General features: G+C 36.2%; 1 protein-coding gene across 1 annotated transcript in view; it reads left to right on the forward strand.

The window, feature by feature from the left end:
- Positions 1-23,109, forward strand: part of RUNDC3B (RUN domain containing 3B) — a 98,446-nt gene that overhangs the window by 40,930 nt on the left and 34,407 nt on the right. Inside the window, exons 6-7 of the mRNA XM_015558255.1 lie at positions 2,754-2,839; positions 21,270-21,359. Of these exons, the coding sequence (XP_015413741.1) occupies positions 2,754-2,839; positions 21,270-21,359 (176 nt within the window). The remainder of the gene's footprint in view (positions 1-2,753; positions 2,840-21,269; positions 21,360-23,109) is intronic.

Here is a 23,109-nt window from a genome sequence, read left to right on the forward strand (position 1 = left end):
ATCAGAGTGACCTCAAACTTTTTCAGCGTAAGATCCACATTTTGAGGTAGCATGTTCTGAACCCTTTCATCTGTAAATTTGTAGAAAGCAAGTTGGAAAAATGATTTGACCTTATCTACTAATGTTAAAGATATACATACTCTTTGATCCAGCATCTTTACTCCTTTCATTTGTATTATAGTAATCAGCCATCAGTTTTCCCAGGACCATGGGACTTCCTTCCTTGCTTTTTTTTTTTACAGTTGACGTACAATATTTTATTAGTTTAAGCTGTACAACTCAGTGATTTATATAACTTATGAAGGGATCACCCTGATAAATCTAGCACCATACACCCACCTGGCACCATACATAGTTATTACTGTGTTATTGACTATATTTCTTATGCTATACATTACACCCATGACTATTTTGTAGCTCCAATTTATGCTTCTTAACTCTTTCACCTTTTACACACACACACATACACATAGTGTTGACTACTTTTAATTTTTTCCCCCAAAGAACTTCAGTGGCAAACAATATTTGTGTCTCTGGAAAAAACAACAACCTTTATGGCTCACCATTATCTAACTGATGAAGTCTGATGTTAAACCTAGTTTCTCATTCCATGGCCCCAAAACTTTTATAATGGTCTGTTTATCTTCTGTACTAGTAAAAATTCTTTTGTTGAAAGAAAAGATTTAGCTTTGGCCGGTGTGGCTCAGTTGGTTGGGTGTCATCCCATGCACCAAAAGGTTGTTGGTTCGATTTCTTTTTGGAGTACATGCCTAGGTTGCAGGCTCGATCCTCGGTAGGGGGCCTGCAGGAGGCAGTTAATTGATGGTTTGCTCTCACATCAGTGTTTTTTTCTCTCCCTTCCTCCTTTCTCTATCCTATATAATAAAGAGGCAATATGCAAATTGACCATTACTCCAATGCACAAGATGGCTGCCCCCATGTGGTCAAAGATGGCCAGCAGGGAAGGGCAGTTGTGGGTGATCAAGCCTGTCAGGGAGGGCAATTGGGGGCGATCAGGCTTGCAGGGGAGGGCAGTTGGGAGGGATCAGGCCTGCAGGGGAGGGCAGCAGGGAAGGGCAGTTAGGGGTAATCAGGCCAGCAGGGGAGTAGTTAGGAGGTGATCAGGCTGCAGGCAGAAGTGGTTCGGGCAATCAGGCAGGCAGGCAGGAGAGTGGTTGGGAGCCAGTAGTCCTGGATTGTGAGAGGGATGTCCCAGATTGGAAAGGGTGCAGGTTGGGCTGAGGGACACTGCCCCCCAGCATGAATTTTGTGCACCGGGCTTCTAGTAACTCAATAAAAAAAATACTTTAAAAATTATCACAATTTATTATGACAATAACAGAATTCCACAAACATCCAAGAACTGGAAACTAGGTGTGGCCCAGTTTTGTATGAATTGAAATTAATAAATGAGGAAGCAGGACTTTCCCCACATTTCTTATCTAGCAATAGATAAGAACTAACTTTCTCTGGAGAGCAACTTTTCCTTGCTTCTGTTTTGGTGAAATTCTGGCCTTTTGACTCAAGCTACCACTACTTGTCTCCGTGTCTTTTAAATGAAATTTTAAGAATCTTGAGACTGCTGGCCAGTGGTTTGCCTCTTCCTTCTACTATTCCATCCAGCTACAGTGAAGTGAGGTTCCCCTAGGCTTACTCAGCAAGAACAAGGGAGTGAGCCCCGGGCAAAGCTAAAAGGGTTTTGAGCTTGGACAACACTGCTGCTCCAAGCCTGTTTCATCACTGTCTAGATTTGACTCCTTTTTTATCCCTCCTATCTAAGAGCCTGGTGAATTTACCAGAGTTGGAGTCGTTTTTAAAGAATGCTTCCCCACCCCATACTGGTAGTCAACCATAATATATATTGATCAGTGTCACCTTGATTCTCAGCTGTCATTGCACGGTTTTGATTTTCTACATAGTTGATCTTTTTAGACTTTCTGGAGATTTGTGAAAAGGTTGAGTAAAAATGAAAGTAATTGAATTTTAAAGTTCTCACTACAAACGCAATCTCTTTTTTTATAATCTCTTTGGATTATAAAACAATTAATTGATCAGTCCCAACTATTGAATGATGTTATCCCTTTTCTAAGTAAAAATAAATGATCACATTTAGTCAGAATTGTCTGTTTCTGTGATTTTGTGCTAGAATATGCTTCTGGGATATTTTTGTTGTGTGATTGTTCTTCCTGGTCTAAAAATTTGGTAACAGGTTTTTATAATGTTACGGTGGTACTAAATTCAGAAACTCAAGATTAGAATGCATGATAATGAAATTTGGTTCATTATTAGTTGTCTAAACCCTCCCTCTGGAAAGATAGGTGAGACATTTTCTTAAACAAGCTGAATGAAAGTGTCTTATATTAAAGAGAATGCACTCTGTTCCTCTTGTTTTTTAAGGGGAGTCACTTTACTTAGTATGTTGATTTGGGTATAGAAATAGAACATAGGTCTTCTGATTACATTCTTTGATTCAAAAAAAGTTTCTAATCCAACTAGCTCAGTATTAATGGTTCTGTTCCTTCAGAGGACAGGAAGTTAATCTGACATGCTTAACCCTATACCTTCAGAGAAATAAAATATATACTATATATAATCAAAATTTACCTATTATCTACTTAAATTTTTTTAGTCTTTATCAAATACATATTTTGGATGATAATTGATAATATTTACATATTAAAACGCTTATATTGAGCAAAATATGTTTTAATTTCATTTTTTCCCCACATTTGATTCTTTCTTCTTCCTTTTAGGGTAGAGCCTGGATCAGAGTTGCACTCATGGAAAAACATTTATCTGAATACATCTCTACAGCTCTGAGAGACTTCAAAACAACCAGGTTTAAAATCCTTTTAATTTTCAAATATATACTTAAAAGAAACACCTAAAGACTTAGAAATAAGAATAGAATGAAGACTCATTCCTTTCTAAAGCCCTCGTTATTTCCTTCTTTTCATACTACTCAGGTAAATTCACTGTCTTCTCAGGAAACTGAAGTTTATCAACTAAACATATATCTATCATGGTTTATCTTTCCAGGCTTCACATTGTGCCTGGGATAAATCTTTTAAAATTACTTCTGATTCTCACTTTTTTGACAATTGCAGTTTCATTCTTTAAACAGACTTTTCCCTGGCCAATTTGAAGAAAAATACACTTAATTCTACAGCATTCCTTTTCTTTCCTCACTACATCATTTATTTCTTTGCTTATAAAAAATATACATGAACTATTAACTTCTTTAATTCACATATATTTTTATGTTTATATTTATTTACTTATAAATATGTATATAATTCACATATATATTTATAATTAATGACTGCCTGATTGTCTTTTTAGGGCAGCCTGTACCAGTGTGTGTGTGTGTGTGTGTGCGTGTGCGTGTGCACGTGCGCTTTGGTTTATATAAACTTAAGAGGTAATATATTGTGCCATGTGAAAAACAGGACTTTATTATTAATTTTTTTGGTAGTAAAAAGAGGGTTCATATTAGGAAAAGAGTCATTCCTATTAAGCTCAGAGATCTACTAATTTATGTTTATAGCTATTGTTAAAAAACACTTTTCTCCATTTCCAAAGTATTTGTAAATGAAAATATTCAATAATTTAAATGCCATAGACATGTACTATTCAGTACAGTAGCCACTAATAACATATAAAAAATTAAAATAAATTTAGTTATGTAAATTAAAATTAGTTAAAATTAAATAAAATTACTAATTTAGTTCAGTTGCTGTATTGAAAATTCAGGTGTTCAATAGCTATGTGTGGCTTATGGATACCAAATTAGACAGCACAAATAATAGAACATTGCTTCCTCATAGAAGATTCTATCAAACACACTGCCTTAGACATTTTTAAATTGCCATACTTATTAACCATGAAAGAGAAGAAAAGAGTGAAACAGCTCTAAACCAGTTTTGATAGAGAAAATTAGGCAGAAATACAAAGAAAGCATATATCTAAAAGCTTAATTTTCATGTCCTGATGCAGTATTTTTTATTTTGGATTTGGAAAAAAATCTGGGCATTTATTATGAGATATTCTGCATAAAGTAAGTAAATCTGATACATACTTATTGACTTTTCTTTAAAGAAATATGGTACTCCAATGAACTTGACATAAAACATTTGTTTCTTATTTTATTTATCATTACTAGTAGATTTAATTATGAAAGATAAATGTTGAAAATACTTTTGAAAATAAAAATAGTATCAGAAAATTATAGATCAAACCTAAAAATCCTAAATTAATGAAATGAAAACCAAGTTTATGCAGTAATCATCTCCTAGGCCCGTGGTCGGCAAACTGTGGCTCGCGAGCCACATGCGGTTCTTTGGCCCCTTGAGTGTGGCTCTTTCTAAGCCTTAGGAGTACCCTAATTAAGTTAATAACAATGTACCTACTTATATAGTTTAAGTTTAAAAAATTTGGCTCTCAAAAGAAATTTCAATCGTTGTACTGTTGATATTTGGCTCTGTTGACTAATGAGTTTGCCGACCACTGTCCTAGGCAATAACAAGATTATATTAAAATTATGATAGTCTTTTCTAAATAGAAGTTAAAGCATTAATAATATCTCTAAGTTGTTAGTCTTGTTTCTTAGTTTATTCAGTTGGGTGGGGTAGAAATAATTCTTGAATAGACTATTTTTACAATGAGTAGTTTAAATATTTAAAGGGAAATGCTTTTTGTCTTGTTCTTAGGTGTTAGGTATTTTTTTTTAATAAAAAGGAAATGATTCAGCTCTAAAAAAGTTCATGAAGTACAAATATTCTTGCAACAATATATAAACATATATTATTCAAACAGAAACACGCCTTAGTATATGTTCATACACATAAACCAATACACACACACAATATTTCAATGTCAATATAATGGCTCTGTAATTCTCAAGAAAGGAACTAAGTAGGAAGTTATTTTAGAATTCTTACTTTAGAAGTTAGCTTAAAAATGAAGTTTTGAAAAGACGGCCTTTTTGAGCTATGTTTACTATACTTATTTTTACTAAAATCAAACCAAATAAATTTCTTAAGTATAAATAAATGTAATTGTGAATTTCTAGCCAAAACTACCTATTTGGAAGTTTAGGTTTATAAAACACAAGCAAACTATTAGAAAGAATAGTTATACCCTACCTTGTCTGGATGCTCTCTGACATAAGTGCTGTAGAAATGAGAAATGATCTCTAATCCTCTCGAAATCTTGAGATGATCTGAACCGAGTGATTTCTTCTTGTTCCACTCTTCACAGATAAAGAGTAATGACATCCTTTACACTGGTGATACAAGCTTTTGCCCCAGCACAGAAGGAGGAGCTACATGAGCTAACACAGGCCAACCTGAAGTACTAATCAGTGAAAATCCAGGGATAAGATTGGGTGGAGGAACTATGGGAAACAAACACAGTAAATCCTCATCTTGAGCAAATGATGATATGCTAAAGTATTAGAGAAATCCGTGTGACCTTTTTACTGAGGTGGAGGATGTCTTGGTGAGCAATTGAAAAAAAATCCTTGAAGAGTTTCATGATGTAAAAATATAGGGGTTTGGATGTTATTGGGAAATAGTCAGAGTTGGGAAATGGGCAGAGTCAATATTAGAATCTAAACTAAAAAAATAAAATAAAATGGGGGGGGGGAGATTGTTTTAATAGGTTACTGGGAAGACCTAGGAATAGGGAAGTAAGGTAGAAGCTGAAATAATTTGCTCAAAGTTTTAATTTTCCCACACCCACAGGCTGAAAAATAATTAGAAAAGTTAAGCTAGTCCTGGCCGGTGTTGCTCATTGGTAGAGCATCTGCCAACGGACCAAGGGTCATGTGTTCAATTTCAGGTCAAGGGTATGTACCTGGGTTGCAGGTTCATTCTCTGGTGCCAGTCAGGGTGTGTGCGGGAGGCAACCAATTGATGTGTCTCTATCACATTGATGTTTCTCTCTCCCCCTCTCCCTTCCTACCACCCTCTCTAAAAATCAATGGAAAAACATATCCTTGGGGGAGGATTTAAAAAAACACGTTATAGAGACCTGTTTATTACTTTTAATTACACCACAGTATCTTAATTAATGACAACAGTTGTCTTCAGAAGAAATGTTCATTTTCTCAATATTAAAGTAAGGGTAAGAGGAGTAAAATGTAAAATTAAAATTTAAAGCCCTACCTGGTTTGGCTCAGTGGATAGAGCGTCAGCCTCCACAGGGTCCCAGGTTCGATTCCGGTCAAGGGCATGTACCTTGGTTGTGGGCACATCCCCAGTGGGGAGTGTACAGAAGGCAGCTGGTCGATGTTTCTCTCTCATCAATGTTTCTGGCTTTCTATCCCCATCCCTTCCGCTCTGTGAAAAATCAATAAAATATATTTTTAAAAAATTAAACTTTAAAAATTACCAAGCTAGACTTCTAGTCAAGATGGCAGGGTAGATACACACAGTACTCACATCCTCCTATAACCATATCAAAATTACAGCTAACCTACAGAACAACCATCATTAAGAACCACCTGAAATCTAGCTGGATATAAGTCTTACAACTAGGGATTTTAAAAAAGAAGCCACATTGAGACTGGTAGAAGGGGCAGAGACATGGAACAGGTTGGTCCCACACCCCCATGTGGTAGATAGAAAGCAGGAGGGATATCTCCCCTGCAGAGGTCTCGACCTCTGAGGAGTGAGGGGTATCAATCTCACACTAGGCTTTCAAGCCCAGGTTTCCAGTGCTGGGAAGAGAAGTCTCCATAATTTCTGGCTGTAAAAACTTGCGGGATTGAGGCAGAGTGAGACAGAAGGCTGCTGGAGTCCTAGGCAGTTCCTCTTAAAGGGCCCACATACAGACATACTTTAACTCATGTCCTCTGAGCTCCAGTGCTTGGGTAGCAGCTCAAAAGGCACTAGAGTCATACAGGGAGGAACTGAATTGCCAGGCATCAGGACGAGAGCAGGGGGCAGTGGAGCAGCTTTCTTCCAGACAGAAGTATAGGCAGAGGCCATAGTTCTTTGATAATCTCTCCATCTCAGCAGGTGGGCAACATATCTGAGTCTCCATCAACCTGGCTATTGCTGTTTGCCCTTCCCTGGTGATTTCCTGAGACTCCCCCCACCCCGTCTCCCCCACCTAACTTTTGGGCCCACTGAAGCTATTTTCAGTGGCTTTTCCATACAAATGATCTGTCTTTGTTCATGCTTCATACTTTTCTAAAATCTCTCAAACAAGCATATCTGGCCTAAGTGTGCCCTGCACCTCTTGCAGAATGGCTCCAGGCCCAGCATTAGCAGCAATGGCTGTGGTTAGCAGGTAGGCCTCTGCTGAGCACCTCCAAGCCCAGCACAAGTAGCAGCCATCTGAAAAGCACTTTGTAGCTCAAGCCAGGTGGCACTGGTCAGACACAGGTGGCAGCTGACCTTGCATGACCTTGTCCCCTCCTGGGACAGCACACCCAATGGACAGCTTCAGACCATGTTGAAGAACCACCCAAACACCTCCACAGTGTCACACTCAAGATGCGGAATTAGCAGGCACCAAAATGCTGCTGAAGTAAGTCCTGCTCTGAGGAGCAGGCCGCTGCATAGCTATCCCCCATGGTGGTTGGTCGAAGCCAGTCATTGCAGCCGATTGTCCTGGGGGTGAATCCCTCCCATTACATGCCAACATAAATCAAGGCTCATCTACAAGAGGAGGGTGTATACCACACATGTCAAACTTAAAGGCTAACACGGGCCAAATAAACAAGGCATGTGGCCTGTGGGCTGTGAATTTGACATGCTTGGTGTACACAGATCACATGGGGAAAAGGGCATACCTGGAGTGCCCAGCTCAGGTGATCGGGAAGGCTCTGCCACTGGATACTCTATGGCACCCACTACATCAGGCCACTCTACCAAACCAGACACAGCAGCTCCACCTAATACATAGAAACAAACCCAGGGAGGCTGCAAAATGAGGAGACTAAGAAACACACCCCAGAGGAAAGAACAGAGCAAAATTCTAGAAAAGGAACTGAACAAAATGGAGGCAAGCAACCTACTAGATACAGAGTTCAAATCCTTATAAATCCTTACTGATGTATAACAATGCTCAATGAACTTATGGGGGAAGTAGTTGAACTTAGAGAAAATTCAATAGCACAAATAACATGGGAACCATAAAAAATGACATAGAAACCATAAAAATGAACCAGTCAGAAATGAAGAATACACTAACTGAAATGAATAATTTCCAGGGGATCAACAATAGACTGGATGAAGCTGAGAGTCGAATCAGTGATTTGGAATATAAGAAAGCAAAAAACACCCAATCAGAACAACAACAAGAAAAAAGAACTTAAAAAAATGAAGATAATATAAGTAGCCTCTGGAACAACTTCAAGCATACCAACGTTCACATCAGAGGGCTGCTGGAAGGAGAGGAGAGAGAGCAAGATATTGAAAACATATTTGAAAAAATAATGACAGAAAACTTCCCTAACCTGGTGAAGGAAATAGACAAGTCCAGGAACTACAAAAAGTCCCAAACAAGATGATCCCAAAGAGGCTTACATTAAGAGGCTTACATCATAGTTAACTTGCCCTGGCCAGTGTGGCACAGTTGGTGGGGTGCTGTCCCGTGAACTGAAAGGTTGCCAGTTGGATTCACAGGTTGCCAGGTTGTGGGTTTGATCCCCAGTTGGGGTGTGTGTGGGAGGCAACCAATCAATGCTTCTCTCTCACATCGATGTTTCTATTTCTATTTTCCTCTTCCTTCCTCTCTTCTAAAATCAATCAAAATATATTTTTTTAAAATGCAAAAGGTTAAAGACAGAGAATCTTAAAAGCAGCAAGAGAAAAGCAGCTAGTTACCTACAAAGGAGCTCCAATAAGACTATCAGCTGATTTCTCAACCAAAATTTTGCAGGCCAGAAGGGATTGGTAAGAAATATTCACAGTGATGAAAATCAAGGGCCTGTAACCAAGATTACCCAGAAAAGCTATCATTTAGAACCGAAGGACGTATAAAGAGCGTCTCAGACATGGAAGACTTAAAGGAGTTCATCACCACCAAGTCAGTATTACATGAAATGTTAAAGGTTCTTCCTTAAGAAGAAGAAGAAAAGATAAAAAATATGAACAATAAAATGCCAATAAATGCATAACTATCAACAAATGAATCTAAAAAACAAAATAAATGAAGGAGTAGAACTGAAACAGATTCATAGATGATGGTTGCTAGATAGGAGAAAGGTTGGGGGGATGGGTGATTATGAAGTGACAAAAAAAATGTTGATAAACACTTCTCACTCAGTCAGTGTGACTCAATGGTTGAGCGCTGACCTATGAACCAGAAGTCACGGTTCAGGGCACATGCCTAGGTTATGGGCTTGATCCCTAGCAGAGGGCACTCAGGAGGCAGCCAATCAGTGATTCTCTCTCATCATTGATGTTTCTATCTCTCTCTTCCTCTCCCTTCCTCTCTAAAATCAATAAAAATATTTGTAAAATATATATACATCTTTCTCAATTATAGAAAAGTAGATAGAATAGTGATAAGTTATTACATCTTTCAAGAACCAAGAAAGACTTTTGAAATCTGAATCTGTTTAAAAGTTTCACTTTATTAAGATAAAAAAGTAAACATCTAAAGGTACTTTTGGCTCGGCCAGTGTGGCTCAGTGGTTGAGCATTGACCTATGAACCAGGAGGTCACGGTTCAATTCTCTGTCAGGGCACAGTCAACCGGTTGTGGGCTCAGTCCCCAGTGTGTGTATGTGTGTGTGTGTGTGGGGGGGGCATGCAGGAGGCAGCTGATCAGTGATTCTCTCTCATTATTGATGTTTCTATTTCAAATCAAAACCACAATGAGATACTACTGCCCACCCACTAAGATGGCTAAAATCAAAAGAACACATAATGCCCTGGCCAGGTGGCACAGTTGGTTGGAATGTTGTTCTGTCCACCAAAAGGTTGCAGGTTCAATTCCCAGTTGGGGCATGTACAGGAGGTAACTGAAAAATGTTTCTCACATCAATAATTCTCTCATCCTAAAAAATAAAAAAGAATACATAATAACAAATGTGGAAAATTTGGAATCCTCATACATTGATGGTGGAAAAGCAAAATGATGCAGCCCCTTTGGAAAAGTCTGGCAATTTCTCAAAGGTTAAACATAGAGTTATCATATGACCCAGAAGGAGGTACAGGGGAGTGGGGGAGAGAGAAGGAGAGAGAGTGAGAGAGAGAAAGGCATCACCAAGAGAATGGAAAATATATTCACCTACATACACACAAAAATGTATATGTAAATGTTTGTAGTAGGATTATTCAAAATAGCCCCAAACTGTAAATAACCCCAATGCCCATCAACTAATAAATGAATAAATAAAATGTTTATTCCACACGGTGGAATGTTTTTCAGCCATAAAAAGAAATGTGCTTTTTTGCTACTCCTTGTACTTGTGTGCTCATTGGGTATGGACCTGATGCTTCTTTTGTGATATGCAAGGAGTCAAGACTGAGAACAAAGGTCATGTTAATTTGAAAGTAGTGGGGTAAGATAGTTCTGTGGTGCATTGTAAGACTTAAATTAATGAAAGCCTCTTTTGAACTCCAGTATTTTTCAATAAGGCAGATTAGATTCCCATATGAAGGGCAGCCAACTAGTTAAACAATTACTCCTACATAGTTGGAAATCAAGGATGAAAATAAAATGGATGTGTTCTAGCAGCAGACAGCAGTTGTCTACTAAAGAGGAAATATGCTACTTTACTCCAGACCAAGTATACATTCTCAGTTAGAAAACTGCAATTTGGTTCTACCACATCTGACTGCTACAGCATAGTTTTCTCTATTCTTTCATTTTTTCCTTTCTCCATTCCTTTATTGTATATCAAATGAAGAGGGGATGGAAAAAATACTAGTACAGTGAAAATACCCCATTTTCTTTAAGCTCAGGCTCATCTAACTTTTATCTTTACACTAGAGGCACGATGCACAAAATTTGTGCAAGAGTAGGCCCTTCCAGCCCCAGCTGCCTCGGCTTTGCAGCTCCAGCTTCGTCCGGAAGGTCATCCGGATGGTTGTTCCACTGTTTGGCCGTTTGGTCAATTTGCATATTACCCTTTTATTATTATAGATTCCAGTAGGCTAATTTGCTTTCACTATTTAATAAAAAAAGAACATATAAATCTTTTCATACCTTGTTTGATTGAAGAATTTTAATGTTTTTCATTTATTATTGTAAAACCAAGGACAGTTTTATAATAAAAAAAATGATTTTGAGAGAGAGGAAGGAAGAGGGAGAGAAGAGAGATAGAATCATCAATGAGAGAGAAACATTGATCAGCTCCCTCCTGTACACCTTCTACTGGGGATTGAGACCACAACCTGGGCATGTGCCCTAACCAGAAATCCAACAGGCGACCTCTTGGTGCATAGGACAATGCTCCACCAACTGAGCCATACTGGCTGGGCAGTTCTATAACTTTTTTTGTATATAGCTGTTACATGCAGGGCAACTTATCTTTAAGTAGGGATAAATAACTCTAAAAGAAAGGAGTCCTAGGTAGTTTTACTTCAAGTCAAGCATCTTGTTGTTTACATAAACTACTTGTTTTAAAAAAATATTTTTAAAGAAATGAAGTACATGCTACAGCATCAAGTGCGTGCTACAACATGAATTTTAAAAACATTACATTGTCAAGGAGCAAGTCACAAAAGACAAGATAGTATATGATTTCATTTACATGAAATCTTCAGAATAAGTAAACCTATACAAAGTAGGTCAGTGGTTGTATGGGCAGGGCTGGGGGAGGGTGGGAGGATGAGAGGTATTGGATGATGGGGTGTGTGCTGATGACTGCATGCTATTTTTGGGGGGTAATGAAAATATCTCGAATATACTCAAAACCATTGAATTGTATTTAAATGGTGAATTATGCAAACTATATCTTAATAAAGGTGTTTAAAAAAATGTTAAGGCTTATTGAATTATATGTGGGGTAAGAAAGGTAACTAATCAACCTAGTGAACACTACTTGCCCCTAACTGGTGAATCAGAACTTACCTCAGGCTACTCGCTTACCACCAGAGGCTCTTTTGATGGCTGAGCCTAACAAGTAGCTGACAAGTAGAGGCAGATCTCAGGGTGCCTGGGGCCTTTTGCTGACCTATCCTTGGTTTGTTACTGGTGGAAGCCTCTGTATACACCCTGGGCACCCAGGACCAGCAGAGGAAGCGACCTACTGTGGATTGCTTTGTATCTCCGAACAGGTATTCCAGGGCTGGTCATGAACAGTATTTGACATTGACCTTTACTGGAGTCCCTCCCAACCAGCACACCCACTGGGCGTCTTCAGATCACAACAGAGCACAGTCTGATAAGCTCCACAAGTGGCATAAACAAAAAGATGACCCTGCTAGGGCCAAATGTGCTGTGTGGGTTAGCCCCTACACAGCAGCTCTTACACTGTGTTTGTTGTCAATCCCTACAATTAGCCAGCCCGAGGGTTGGGGTTACTCATGGAAAGGCCAACAGCAATAAACACTAAACTACAACAGGAAGGTTCACATAACTATACAAGGGACACTCCTGGGGCACCTACCTCTGGTGGTTAGGGAGACTGCATCACTGTGCCCCACAGGATGCTTACTACAGAAGGCCGAACTACCAAAACTGGAAGACAGTCAGATCTACCTGATGTGCAGAAACAAATACAGAGATGCAGCCAAAATAGGGAAACAAAGAAACATACTCCAAATGAAAGAATAGGAGAAATTCACAGAAAAAGAACTAAATGAAATGGAAGCAAGCAATCTACTAAATGCAGAGTTCAAAACATTGGTCATAAGGATCCTCAATGAACTTTGTGGAAGAGTAGATGAACTTAAAGAGTACTTCAACAAAGAGATAGGAAACAAAAATGGAAGTAGAAAACATAAAGAGCCAGTTAGAAATGAAGAACACAATATCTGAAATGAAGAATGCACTATAAGGAATCAACAGCAGATTAGATGAAGAAGAGGGTTGAATCAGCGAGAGGAGACAAAGTAGTAGAAAATATCCAAACAGAGCAGCAAAAAATAATTTTTTAAAATAAGGATAGTTTAAGGGACCTCTGGGACAACATCAAGCATAATAACATCATATCATAGGAGTACGATGAGCATGGAGCAAAGGATTGAGAATGTATTTGAAGAAATGACTAAAAACTTCCCTAATGTAGTGTAGTAAAAAGACACACAAGTCCACACAAGAAAATGCAGAGTCCCAAACAAGATAAACCCAAAGAGGCCCACACAGAGACACTTCATAACTAAATGGCAAAAGTTAAGGATGAAGAGAGAAACTTAAAAGCAGCAGGAGAAAGTTACCTGCAAGGTAGTTACCATTACACTGTCTGCCGTTTTTTCAACAGAAATATTTCTGGCCAGAATGGATTGGCACAAAATATTAAAATGATAAAAAGCAAATGACTACAACTAAAGACTATCAGCAAGGCTATCATTTAAAATTGAAGGAGAAGTAAAGAGCTTCCCAAGCCAGAAAAAGCTAAAGGAGTTCATTACCACCAAACCAGTATTACAAGAAATGTTAAAGGGCCTTCTTTAAGAAGAAGAAATAAAAAACACACAAGGAACATAATTATAAAGAATAAAATGGCAATGAATACATATCTATTAATAATTTATATGTAAATGGATTAAATGTTCCAATCAAAAGACATAAGGTAGCTAAATGGATGTGAAAACAAAACCCATATGTGTGCTGTCTACAAGAGGCCCACTTCAGATCAAAAGACACACAGAGACTGAAAATAAAGGGATAGAAAAACATATTTTATGCAAGTGGAAATGTAAAAGAAAGCCGGAATAGCAATACTTATATCAGACAAAGTAGATTCCAAAACAAAGGCTATAATAAGGGACAAAAAGATAATTATATAATGATAAAGGAATCAGTCCAACAAGAAAATATAATTCTTATAAAAATTTATGCACCCAACATAGGAGCACCTAACTATATAAAGCAAATATTGATAGACATAAAGGGAGAAATTGGTAGTGATGTAGTCATTGTAGTGGTTTTTAATATCCCATTGACATCACTGGATAGATCTTCCAGACAGAAAATCAACAAGGAAGCAGCAGCCTTAAATGACACACTACATCAAATGGATTTAATTGATATCTGCAGATCATTTTACCCCAAAGCAGTAGAATATGCTTTCATTCAAGTGCACATTCAAGTGCATAGGATAGACAACATGTTATGCCATAAAACAAGTCTCAATAAATTTAAGAGACTGAAATTATATCAAACATCTTCTGAGACCACAATGATATAAAAATTAGAAATCAATTACAAGAAAAAAATCCTGAAAAATAGATACAAACACATGGAGTCTAAAAACATGCTATAAACAATAAATTGGTTAGCAATGAGGTCAAGGAAGAAATCAAAAGGTACCTTGAGACAAGTGAGAATGAAAACACAAACATCCCAAATCTTGGGGACACTGCAGAAGTTGTCCTAAGAGGGAAATTCGTAGCAACATAGGCCTACCTGAAGAAATAGGAAAAAATGTCAAATACACAATCTAACCTTACACCTAAAGGAATTGGAACAAGAACAACAAACAAAACCCAAAATGAATAGAAGACATTAATAAGAATGAGAGTTGAAAATAATGTAATAGTCTGAAAAAAAATACAAAATATTAATCCAACCAAGAACTAGTTCTTTGAAAAGATAAACAAGATTGATAAACCTTTAACCAGATTCATCAAGAAAAAAGAGGACCCAAATAAATCAGAATGAAAGGAGATGTGACAACTGACACCACATAAACACAAAGGATTATAATAAATATTGCAAATAACTATATGCTAACAAATTGGGCTGTCTGGATGAAATTGATAAATTCATAGAAACGTACAATCTTCCAAGATTGAATTAAGAAGAAACAAAATCTGAACAGACCAATTACAACCAACAAAATAGAAGCCATAATCAAAAGACTCCCAGTAAAAGTCCTGGACTGGATGGCTTCACAGGTGAATTTTACCAAATAAAGAATTAACACCTATTCATTTCAAACTATTCCAAAAAATTCAAGTGGAGGGAAGACTTCCAAGCTTATTTTACGAGGCCAGCATTATCCTAATTCCAAAATAGATAAAAAACACCACAAAGAAAGAAAATATAGGCCAAAATTACCAATGAAATAGATGCAAAAATCCTCAACAAAATATTAGCAAACTGAATTCAGCAATACATGAAAAATATCATATAACATGATCAAGTGGGATTAACTCCTGGGATTCAAGGTTGGTACAATATTTACAAATCAACATGATATACCACATAAACTAAATGAAAGATAAAAATTATATGATCATATCAATAGAGGCAGAAAAGCATTTGACAAAATCCAGCACCCATTTATGATAAAAATTCTCAACAAAGTGAGAATAGAGGGAACACACCTCAATGTAATAAAGGCCATGTATGACAAACCCACAGCCAACATCATACTCAGTGGGGAAAAACTAAAAGTGTTTTCCTTAAGACCAGGAAGAAGACAGGGATGTATACTTTCACCACTCTTATTCAACACTGGAGGCCTGCTGCATGGATTTGTGCACTGGTGAGGTCCCCCGGCCTGGCCTGTGCCTTCTTGCAAACCGGGACTCCTCGGGATGTTGGAGAGCCAGTTTTGGCCCCATCCCTGCAGTCCAGGCCAAGGGACCCCACCAGTGCATGGATGCACCAGGGCTCTAGTATGCATATAAGATCTTTGGTTAATCTCTTCCCACCCTCCCCTTTCCCCCCTTCCCTCTGAGATTCATTAGTCTATTCCAAGTTTCCATACCTGAGGTTTCTGCTCGTGCATTGAGCGTCTGCTCTCTGGTGGTCAGTGCGCATCATAGCTACTGGCTGGACAGATGGCGGGAAGTCCCAGCCACAGTAGTCAGACAAGAAGAAATAAAAGGCATCTAAATTGGAAAGGAAGAAATAAAACTGCCATTACTTGCAGATGATATGATATTGTATATAGAGAACCCTAAAGATTCCATTGGAAAAAAAATACTATTATAACTAATAAAGAAATTCAGTAAAATAGCAGGATTAAAGATAAATATTCAGAAATTGGTTACATTGTTATACATCAATAATGAACCCTCAGGGAAAATAAGAAAGCAGTGCCATTTACAATTGCATCAAAAAATAAAATACCTAGGAATAAATTTAACCTAGGAGGTAAAAGACCTGTACTCAGAAGATTATAAGATCCTGATGAAAGAAATTGAAGAAGATACAAATAGATGGAAGCATATATTTTGCTCATGGATAGGAAGAATTAAAATCAATAAAATGTCCATACCCAATCTATAGATTCAATGCAATTCCTATAAAAACACCAATGGTGTTTTTCACAGAACTAGAGCAAATAATTTAGAAATTTATATGGATCCACAAAAGACCCTGAATTGTCACAGCATTCTTAAAAAACAACAACAAACAAACCAGAGTTGGAGGTTTCATGCTTCCTGCTATCAAACTATGCTAATTGTACGTCTAGGCTATAGTAATCAAAACAGCATGGTACTAACATAAAAACAGACACACAAATGGAACAGAATAGAGAGCCAAGAAATAAACCCACATCTATATGGTCAATTACTATTTGACAAAGGAGGAAAGAACATACAATGGACTAAAGACAGTCTATTCAATAAATGATGCTGGGAAAATTGAACATGTATGAGTGAGAATCATTGATTGGCTGCCTCCTGCATGCCCCCTCCCGGGGATCGAGCCCACAACCTGGGCATGTGCCCTGACTGGGAATTAAACCCTGACCTCCTGGTTTATGGCTCGACATTCAACTACTGAACCACACTGGCTGGATTCTTCACAACTTCATAGTGTCAGTATCATCTGGGCTCTGCCCTCCATTGGCTACTCTTCTTTCTCTATTCATTTTACTTTCTCTCCTCCTAAAATTTATTCATCTCCCTATGTCTTTAAATATATGAACATGGCACCACATTTAAATCTCTAGCAGTAGTCATCCTGCTTCCAGCCAGTCTTCCTGAAGGAAAAAGGGATCATGTTAATTCCCATTTAAAACATTAGAATGGTTTCTCATTACATTAGCCACCAGGCTCTGCAAGCACATTTCCTGGAGTCAAATCCTGGTATCACCTCTTACTAGCTGTGGAACCTTGGGCAACTTGCTTAGTCCTCTGTGGCATAATATGTACTAGTAGGTGGTCAAGTTAAAGAAAATAATTCATGTAAAGCACTTACAATCATGACTGGCACTTAGTAAATGTTCACTGTGCATGCAGTTGGACTTCTGTGTGCTTAAGGTCTCAGGCTAAACACTTTAGAATGCCTTTCTTAATGACCTTCTTCAAAGCTGGGTTCTCCTTCACTTTTTCTCTATCTCAACAACCTTTATACTATTTATTATCTCTAATTATCTTTTTCTTTCATTTTTTGCTTGTCCTCTCCCCTAGACTAAGCTCCATAGAGAGGAACTATATTTAGCTTGTTCACCGTTTTAACTCTAGTTCCTCAGACAGTTCTTGCCACCTAGCAGGAATTTCTAATACAGGGATGGGCAAAGGTAGGTTTACAGCCGTGAGTACACGAAACAGAATGTATCCTTGAATTATTATTTCTTAATTATTGTATTATTTAATTCTATTACAACTGTAAACCTACTTTTGCTCACCCCTGTATTTGTTGATAAAATGAATAATGAATCTCATGTTCTTAGCAAGACTTTTGGACATTTACTTTTTGGTTACTTTTTCATTCTGATTCAATTTGACTTTGAATAGAATAAAACATTTATTTATAATACTGTAATCTCTTCTGCATATCATAATGGAGAATCTTATTTCCTCAAAGTTTCTTATATAAAGACTAAATTGGGGAAGAGAGTAAGAAGGTTGATAATGAAATTTCTTATACGATAATCTTTCTCATTTTAATATTGAACTTTCAGTCTGTAGGATATTTCTGACTCATAAAAGGAAATTTTGAAAGCATGATATTGTGCAGTATCAACATAGTTTATACCCGTTGTTCACTTTGGATCCCGCCCAAAGAATATTTTCTATTGAAATACCTGGAAGGCCTTAAAATAGTTTAATAGAATGAACACTAAGGATAGTACTATCGAGACATATTTTAATTAAAGTTAAATTATACGTGACAAGGGAAAAGTATTATTTTTTTTAGGGTATTATTTTAACTATTTTTCTACTTTTAATTTTTTTTCTAGTCAACTTAAAAGTAACTGGGAAAAGTATACCCAATAAAAACATAGAGGCTTTGCTTCCAGCTTACAGTCATATCAAATAGTACTTTACAATTTTCACTTGCTTCTACAATACAGAACTTCTTTTTTAAAAAATCTTTATTGAAAGTATTATAGATGTTCCCTTTTCCCCCCATTGACTCCTTTCTAGTCTGCCCCCCCTTAGATATAAAACTTTAAATGGAAGTCATATATATTTTTCACCTTGGTACTTTCAATATTTATGTTTTTGTAATTCCGTACACTGTTTTGGTTAGGTCCTTCATATAAAAATGTTTTCTTTAGAACAAAAAATATTTTCAACAAAAGAAAGGGAACTTTTTTAGTGTATGCCTTATCATTGGATTAGTCACCTTAGACTTTATTTTGGTTCATTCATTTCATAACCTTGTTTATATAAGTGCAACTTTATTAATGCTCCAATTTTTCCATGAGATAAAATGAAGAGGTTGAAAGTTTACAATCTTTTGAATTCTTTAAAAGTGCTGATAGCAGGAATCGTATTTTCATTCAAAATTATTGATGAGTTGGTTTGATTATGGGAGTAAAAAGTTAGCTTTTCCTAACAGCTCCTGCCTGGTAATACACATGGATGGCTTGTCTTTGATTAAATGATAAAAATATGGTATTTCATATAGTTTGGTATTCTTTTAAATACTGAATTAAGTTATTTTTAAAATGTTAACTCAAACTTCAAGGTGTATTTTCTGAGCAAGCTTTTTTTCTTTGTTTTTATTGTTGACACTATTACAGATGTCCCTATCTCCCCTCTTCTGCCCCCTCCCTTTGCATGCCTCCACCCAACCCAATCCCCCTTCCCTTTGGCCATCACAAGTTTTTTTTTTTTTCTTAACCAGAACTAATAATGAAAAAGTTCAGCATACAATGGACAGTTCTCTTAACTAACCCTTCCTCTTCCATTTGTTTTTCCCTCCTCTCTATTGCAGTAAGACTGTTGATCTAAATCAAGTCTGCACAGTATTATGCTTTACGTAAGGTTTTATTTTAGTGGAATTATTGACTTCCCATATAGCAAGCATTTCACTAGTTAGTTTAAAAAATCATTAGTAAAACTAGAGGCAAAAAACCCCCTCATTATAACAGTATTATATACACATATAAAAGACCTTTAGACTTAAAAAAAAATCTCTAAAACCGGATAGTTTGTGATTGTTCTTGGTATTCTTAAACAGTCCCTAATACAATGTTGACATTAGGAAGCAAGCAAGAATAGTTGTGATCTAATTCTTAAAATGTAATTTTAAACATGGTGGGCTCAAGATGGGGAAATGGTAGACCTTACCTTATATAGGGAAATACTAGAAATAAAGGGTTATTCCCAGTATCAAAAACCAGAATTATTTTCTAAAGCATATGTCCTATAAAAATTGTTGATCTAGAACCTTTGGAATCATAGTTCTTCCAAGAGTCAATAAAATATTCTGTCAACAGCCAATTTAGCCATTGTGGTGGGATAAAATCTCATTTATGTAGATTTATCTAAATATCTTTACCTTTTTGTGGAACAACTCAATTGAATATGTAGAAATTCCTTCCATTTACTTTACTAATCTTTGGTAGGCTAAAAGTTTTGGTTTTCCTTCTTTTATATAAGTCAATAATAGCAATTCCCATATTTTCAAGGAAACACCAAACATCTATTCCAAGCTAGTCTTCCTACCATATTTGTTTGCAGACTTACATCTGTGAGAGGGTGAATAGTTGTCTCTTATTTTCCTTTTACTTCTTATTCATTTCAAATCCCTTACAAACCATGACAGAAGTTAAATTCTCTATAATTATTTTTGTTTTACAATAAATAGAATAAATTTAATAGAAAATATATAGAACTTAGAGTAAAAAGAATTGTTTTGGGTTTTTTTTTCCTTGAGCAATTTATCAACATGAGCTTGGGAAGTTGTTTTAACCTCTTTTCTTGATGGTGAATTTGAAACTAATGACAATTCCTTTTGCATTTACTTCATGGGCTTTTTTTGCAAGTATCAAATGATGTGTTTGTAAAAGTATTTGTTAAAACATGAACTATTAAAAATTGATGGTGAAATTATGAACATACTAAAATCGTTTTCAGCCTTTAAAAACTCAAATACAGGAAAAAAGCAGGACACATCTTTTACTAAATGGGTGGGGTGTTATATCTTAGTGTTCATTGTCTATGTGTAATATAAATAGGTATAACAATTTAAGGACTCCTGGTTACCGAGCATAAATTAGTTTTTGCATAGTATATTCTCAGTTATCTTACATTATTTTGTGGAAAAATACTTGTAAGGCCCATATTACAATTTTTTAAAAAATATTTATTTTACAATAAAATTATACTTTAAAAACTAACATTAGTCAAAACGGAAGGATTTATAAGAATTAGCAAGAATATTAATATTCACATTTTGTCAAATTTTGTTTTTCATATACAGTCACTTTGGTAGCCCATCTGCCCCATTAGTATTCCAGTGTTAAAGGTTAGCATAAATTACTAATGATCACACCTTCCTATTTCTTAATTTAGGTAATAACCTTTGGAATTACAGAAAAACATAATGTATGTTTGTGTTTGTCCCATGTATAGAACAATAGTCTACCTAGTGTTGAAAAAAAAAACTAGTATAAATGATTGTGAATGTGCCACTTTTCAGATTAATAGTACCTTTATATTGCTTTGCTACTGGGAAAAATGCTAGGCAGTCTAGGCACATTTAAAGAGTCACTTTGGGGTTTCTTTTTAAGAGAAGTGGAAACACTTAGAATAATTTTTGTTGTTATGGTGATGGGTTTTTTGTCCCCCTCCTAAATATCTGTAGGAGTTGGGTGACCCAATTATGTTTTTATTTTGACAAACTAAATACAATTTAGTTCTTTCTAGTTTACCTTGGGCTGTGATTTCTCTAGATGAAACTTGCCTGTTTTTAATATTTATGTATTCACCCATTTCATTTTTCAGAAGATTTTATGAAGATGGAGCAATTGTCTTGGGTGAGGAAGCAAATATGCTTGCTGGCATGCTGCTTGGGCTCAATGCTATTGATTTCAGGTACTTAATCCTCCCTAAATGTATTCAGTTTTAAATGATGCTGCCTTATATGGTTTCTACTTATGATTTTTTTCCTTTCAATTTTCTAAGAAAAGCACATAGTTGGATATTGATATGTGATTCATGTTGTTCCCTTTTAAATGACAAGCTTTTTCCAAATCGGTTTGCTCTCAGGGAAAAGATTGTCTCAAGTTCTAGGAATTAACTTACAGGCTTGCTGCCCAGTTTGGGCAAAAAGAAAACGTAGACTACATTCCCTAAGCAGAAAAATCATGGACTCCGGTACAACTGAAGGAAGGTCTTGGATTTTATCTCTTATTATTTTTCAACTACTGCTTTAAAATGAAAAGAAAGACACTAAAAGTAGATTCAAAGCTACAAAGATTTTTATTATTTCATGTATTGAGATAAAGAAAATCCGGACAGGATATCTTGGATGTCTTATGTTTCTTGTGTTATGTATCTAGAATATAAAACGTATTGTTAATATTTACTTTGATTGTCAACAAGATGAATTGATTTCAGACTAAGATTACAAGCACTAAAAAGGGACATTGTAATTTCTTTTTAGATTTATGAAAGCATCCTTTTGCATTTCTTTAACTCATCTAAGATTTACATTATACTGAAAGTAAAAGGTTCATCTATAACAAGAACTCAAACATAAGAATGAAGGAAATATTATATTTTTATTTAAATATATCACTTAAAATCCAAGAATATAATGAAAATAAGTTTAAATTAAAATCTACTTTTAGGTCTTTAATTTAAAAATAATGCTGCACATTTTCACTGAGGTTACCTTTTTCTATAAATCACTTCCTTTTCAAAATATTTGTCATTTTAAAATTTTCTTTAATAAAGTAGTATTAGGTTAATTAGCTTAATTGTTTAGGGTAAACATGATGGGTGGAATATGGAGGTTGTCTTATGATCCCTCTAAGGGTGTCAGCTTTTTATAGGGCATGCTGCTGGCTCTGTCTAAATCCTTTCCAATGTTATTATTTCATTTAAAAAACAACAACCTGGGAGAAGAATGATTTATTGGAACCCATTGATACTATATAATCAGCTGAAAACAAATAACTTAAAGATACATTAGTAACATTTCTGTAAATGAAGGGAAACCCATATAAAATGTTGCTAAATTAATTCTCTTTATTTAAATCTGGAAAAAATGCATGCCCTTGATATTAATATATTGGAACAAGTATTTCTACAAATTTCCCAAAGAAACCAGGAGGTAGGAGTTCATAGGTGAATTTTTTCTTTTGAAAAATTAATCTATCTCTTTTAAATATTTCTTTATCTTGCTAGAAGATATACTTTTTCTTTTTGATAATAGTAACCTGTGTGTTCTTTTAAAAATTTAAATGTTTTATTTTTATGTAAATTTTTTTAATTACAATTTTTTTCATTACAGTTTGTATTCAATATTATTTTGTATTCATTTCAAGTGTATAGCATAGTGGTTAGATAATCATATACTTTACAAAGTGTTGCCCCTGGTATTTCCAGTACCCAACTGGCACCATGCACAGTTATTACAATACTAGAGGCCTGGTGCACGTATTCATGCACAAGTGTGGTCCTTTGACCTGCCTGGTGATTGGGGCTGATCTGGGTTTTCTCACCCAGTCCTGATCGGGGCCAGTCGGGGCCGTCCCCCAGGCGTTGGGGGGTGACTGCAGGAGGTTGGCCGGCCACAGGAGGTTGGCTTGTGGCAACACACCGACCACCAGGAGCCCCC

Source organism: Myotis davidii, unplaced genomic scaffold (assembly GCF_000327345.1).
Source record: "Myotis davidii unplaced genomic scaffold, ASM32734v1 scaffold187, whole genome shotgun sequence".
NCBI lineage: Eukaryota > Metazoa > Chordata > Mammalia > Chiroptera > Vespertilionidae > Myotis > Myotis davidii.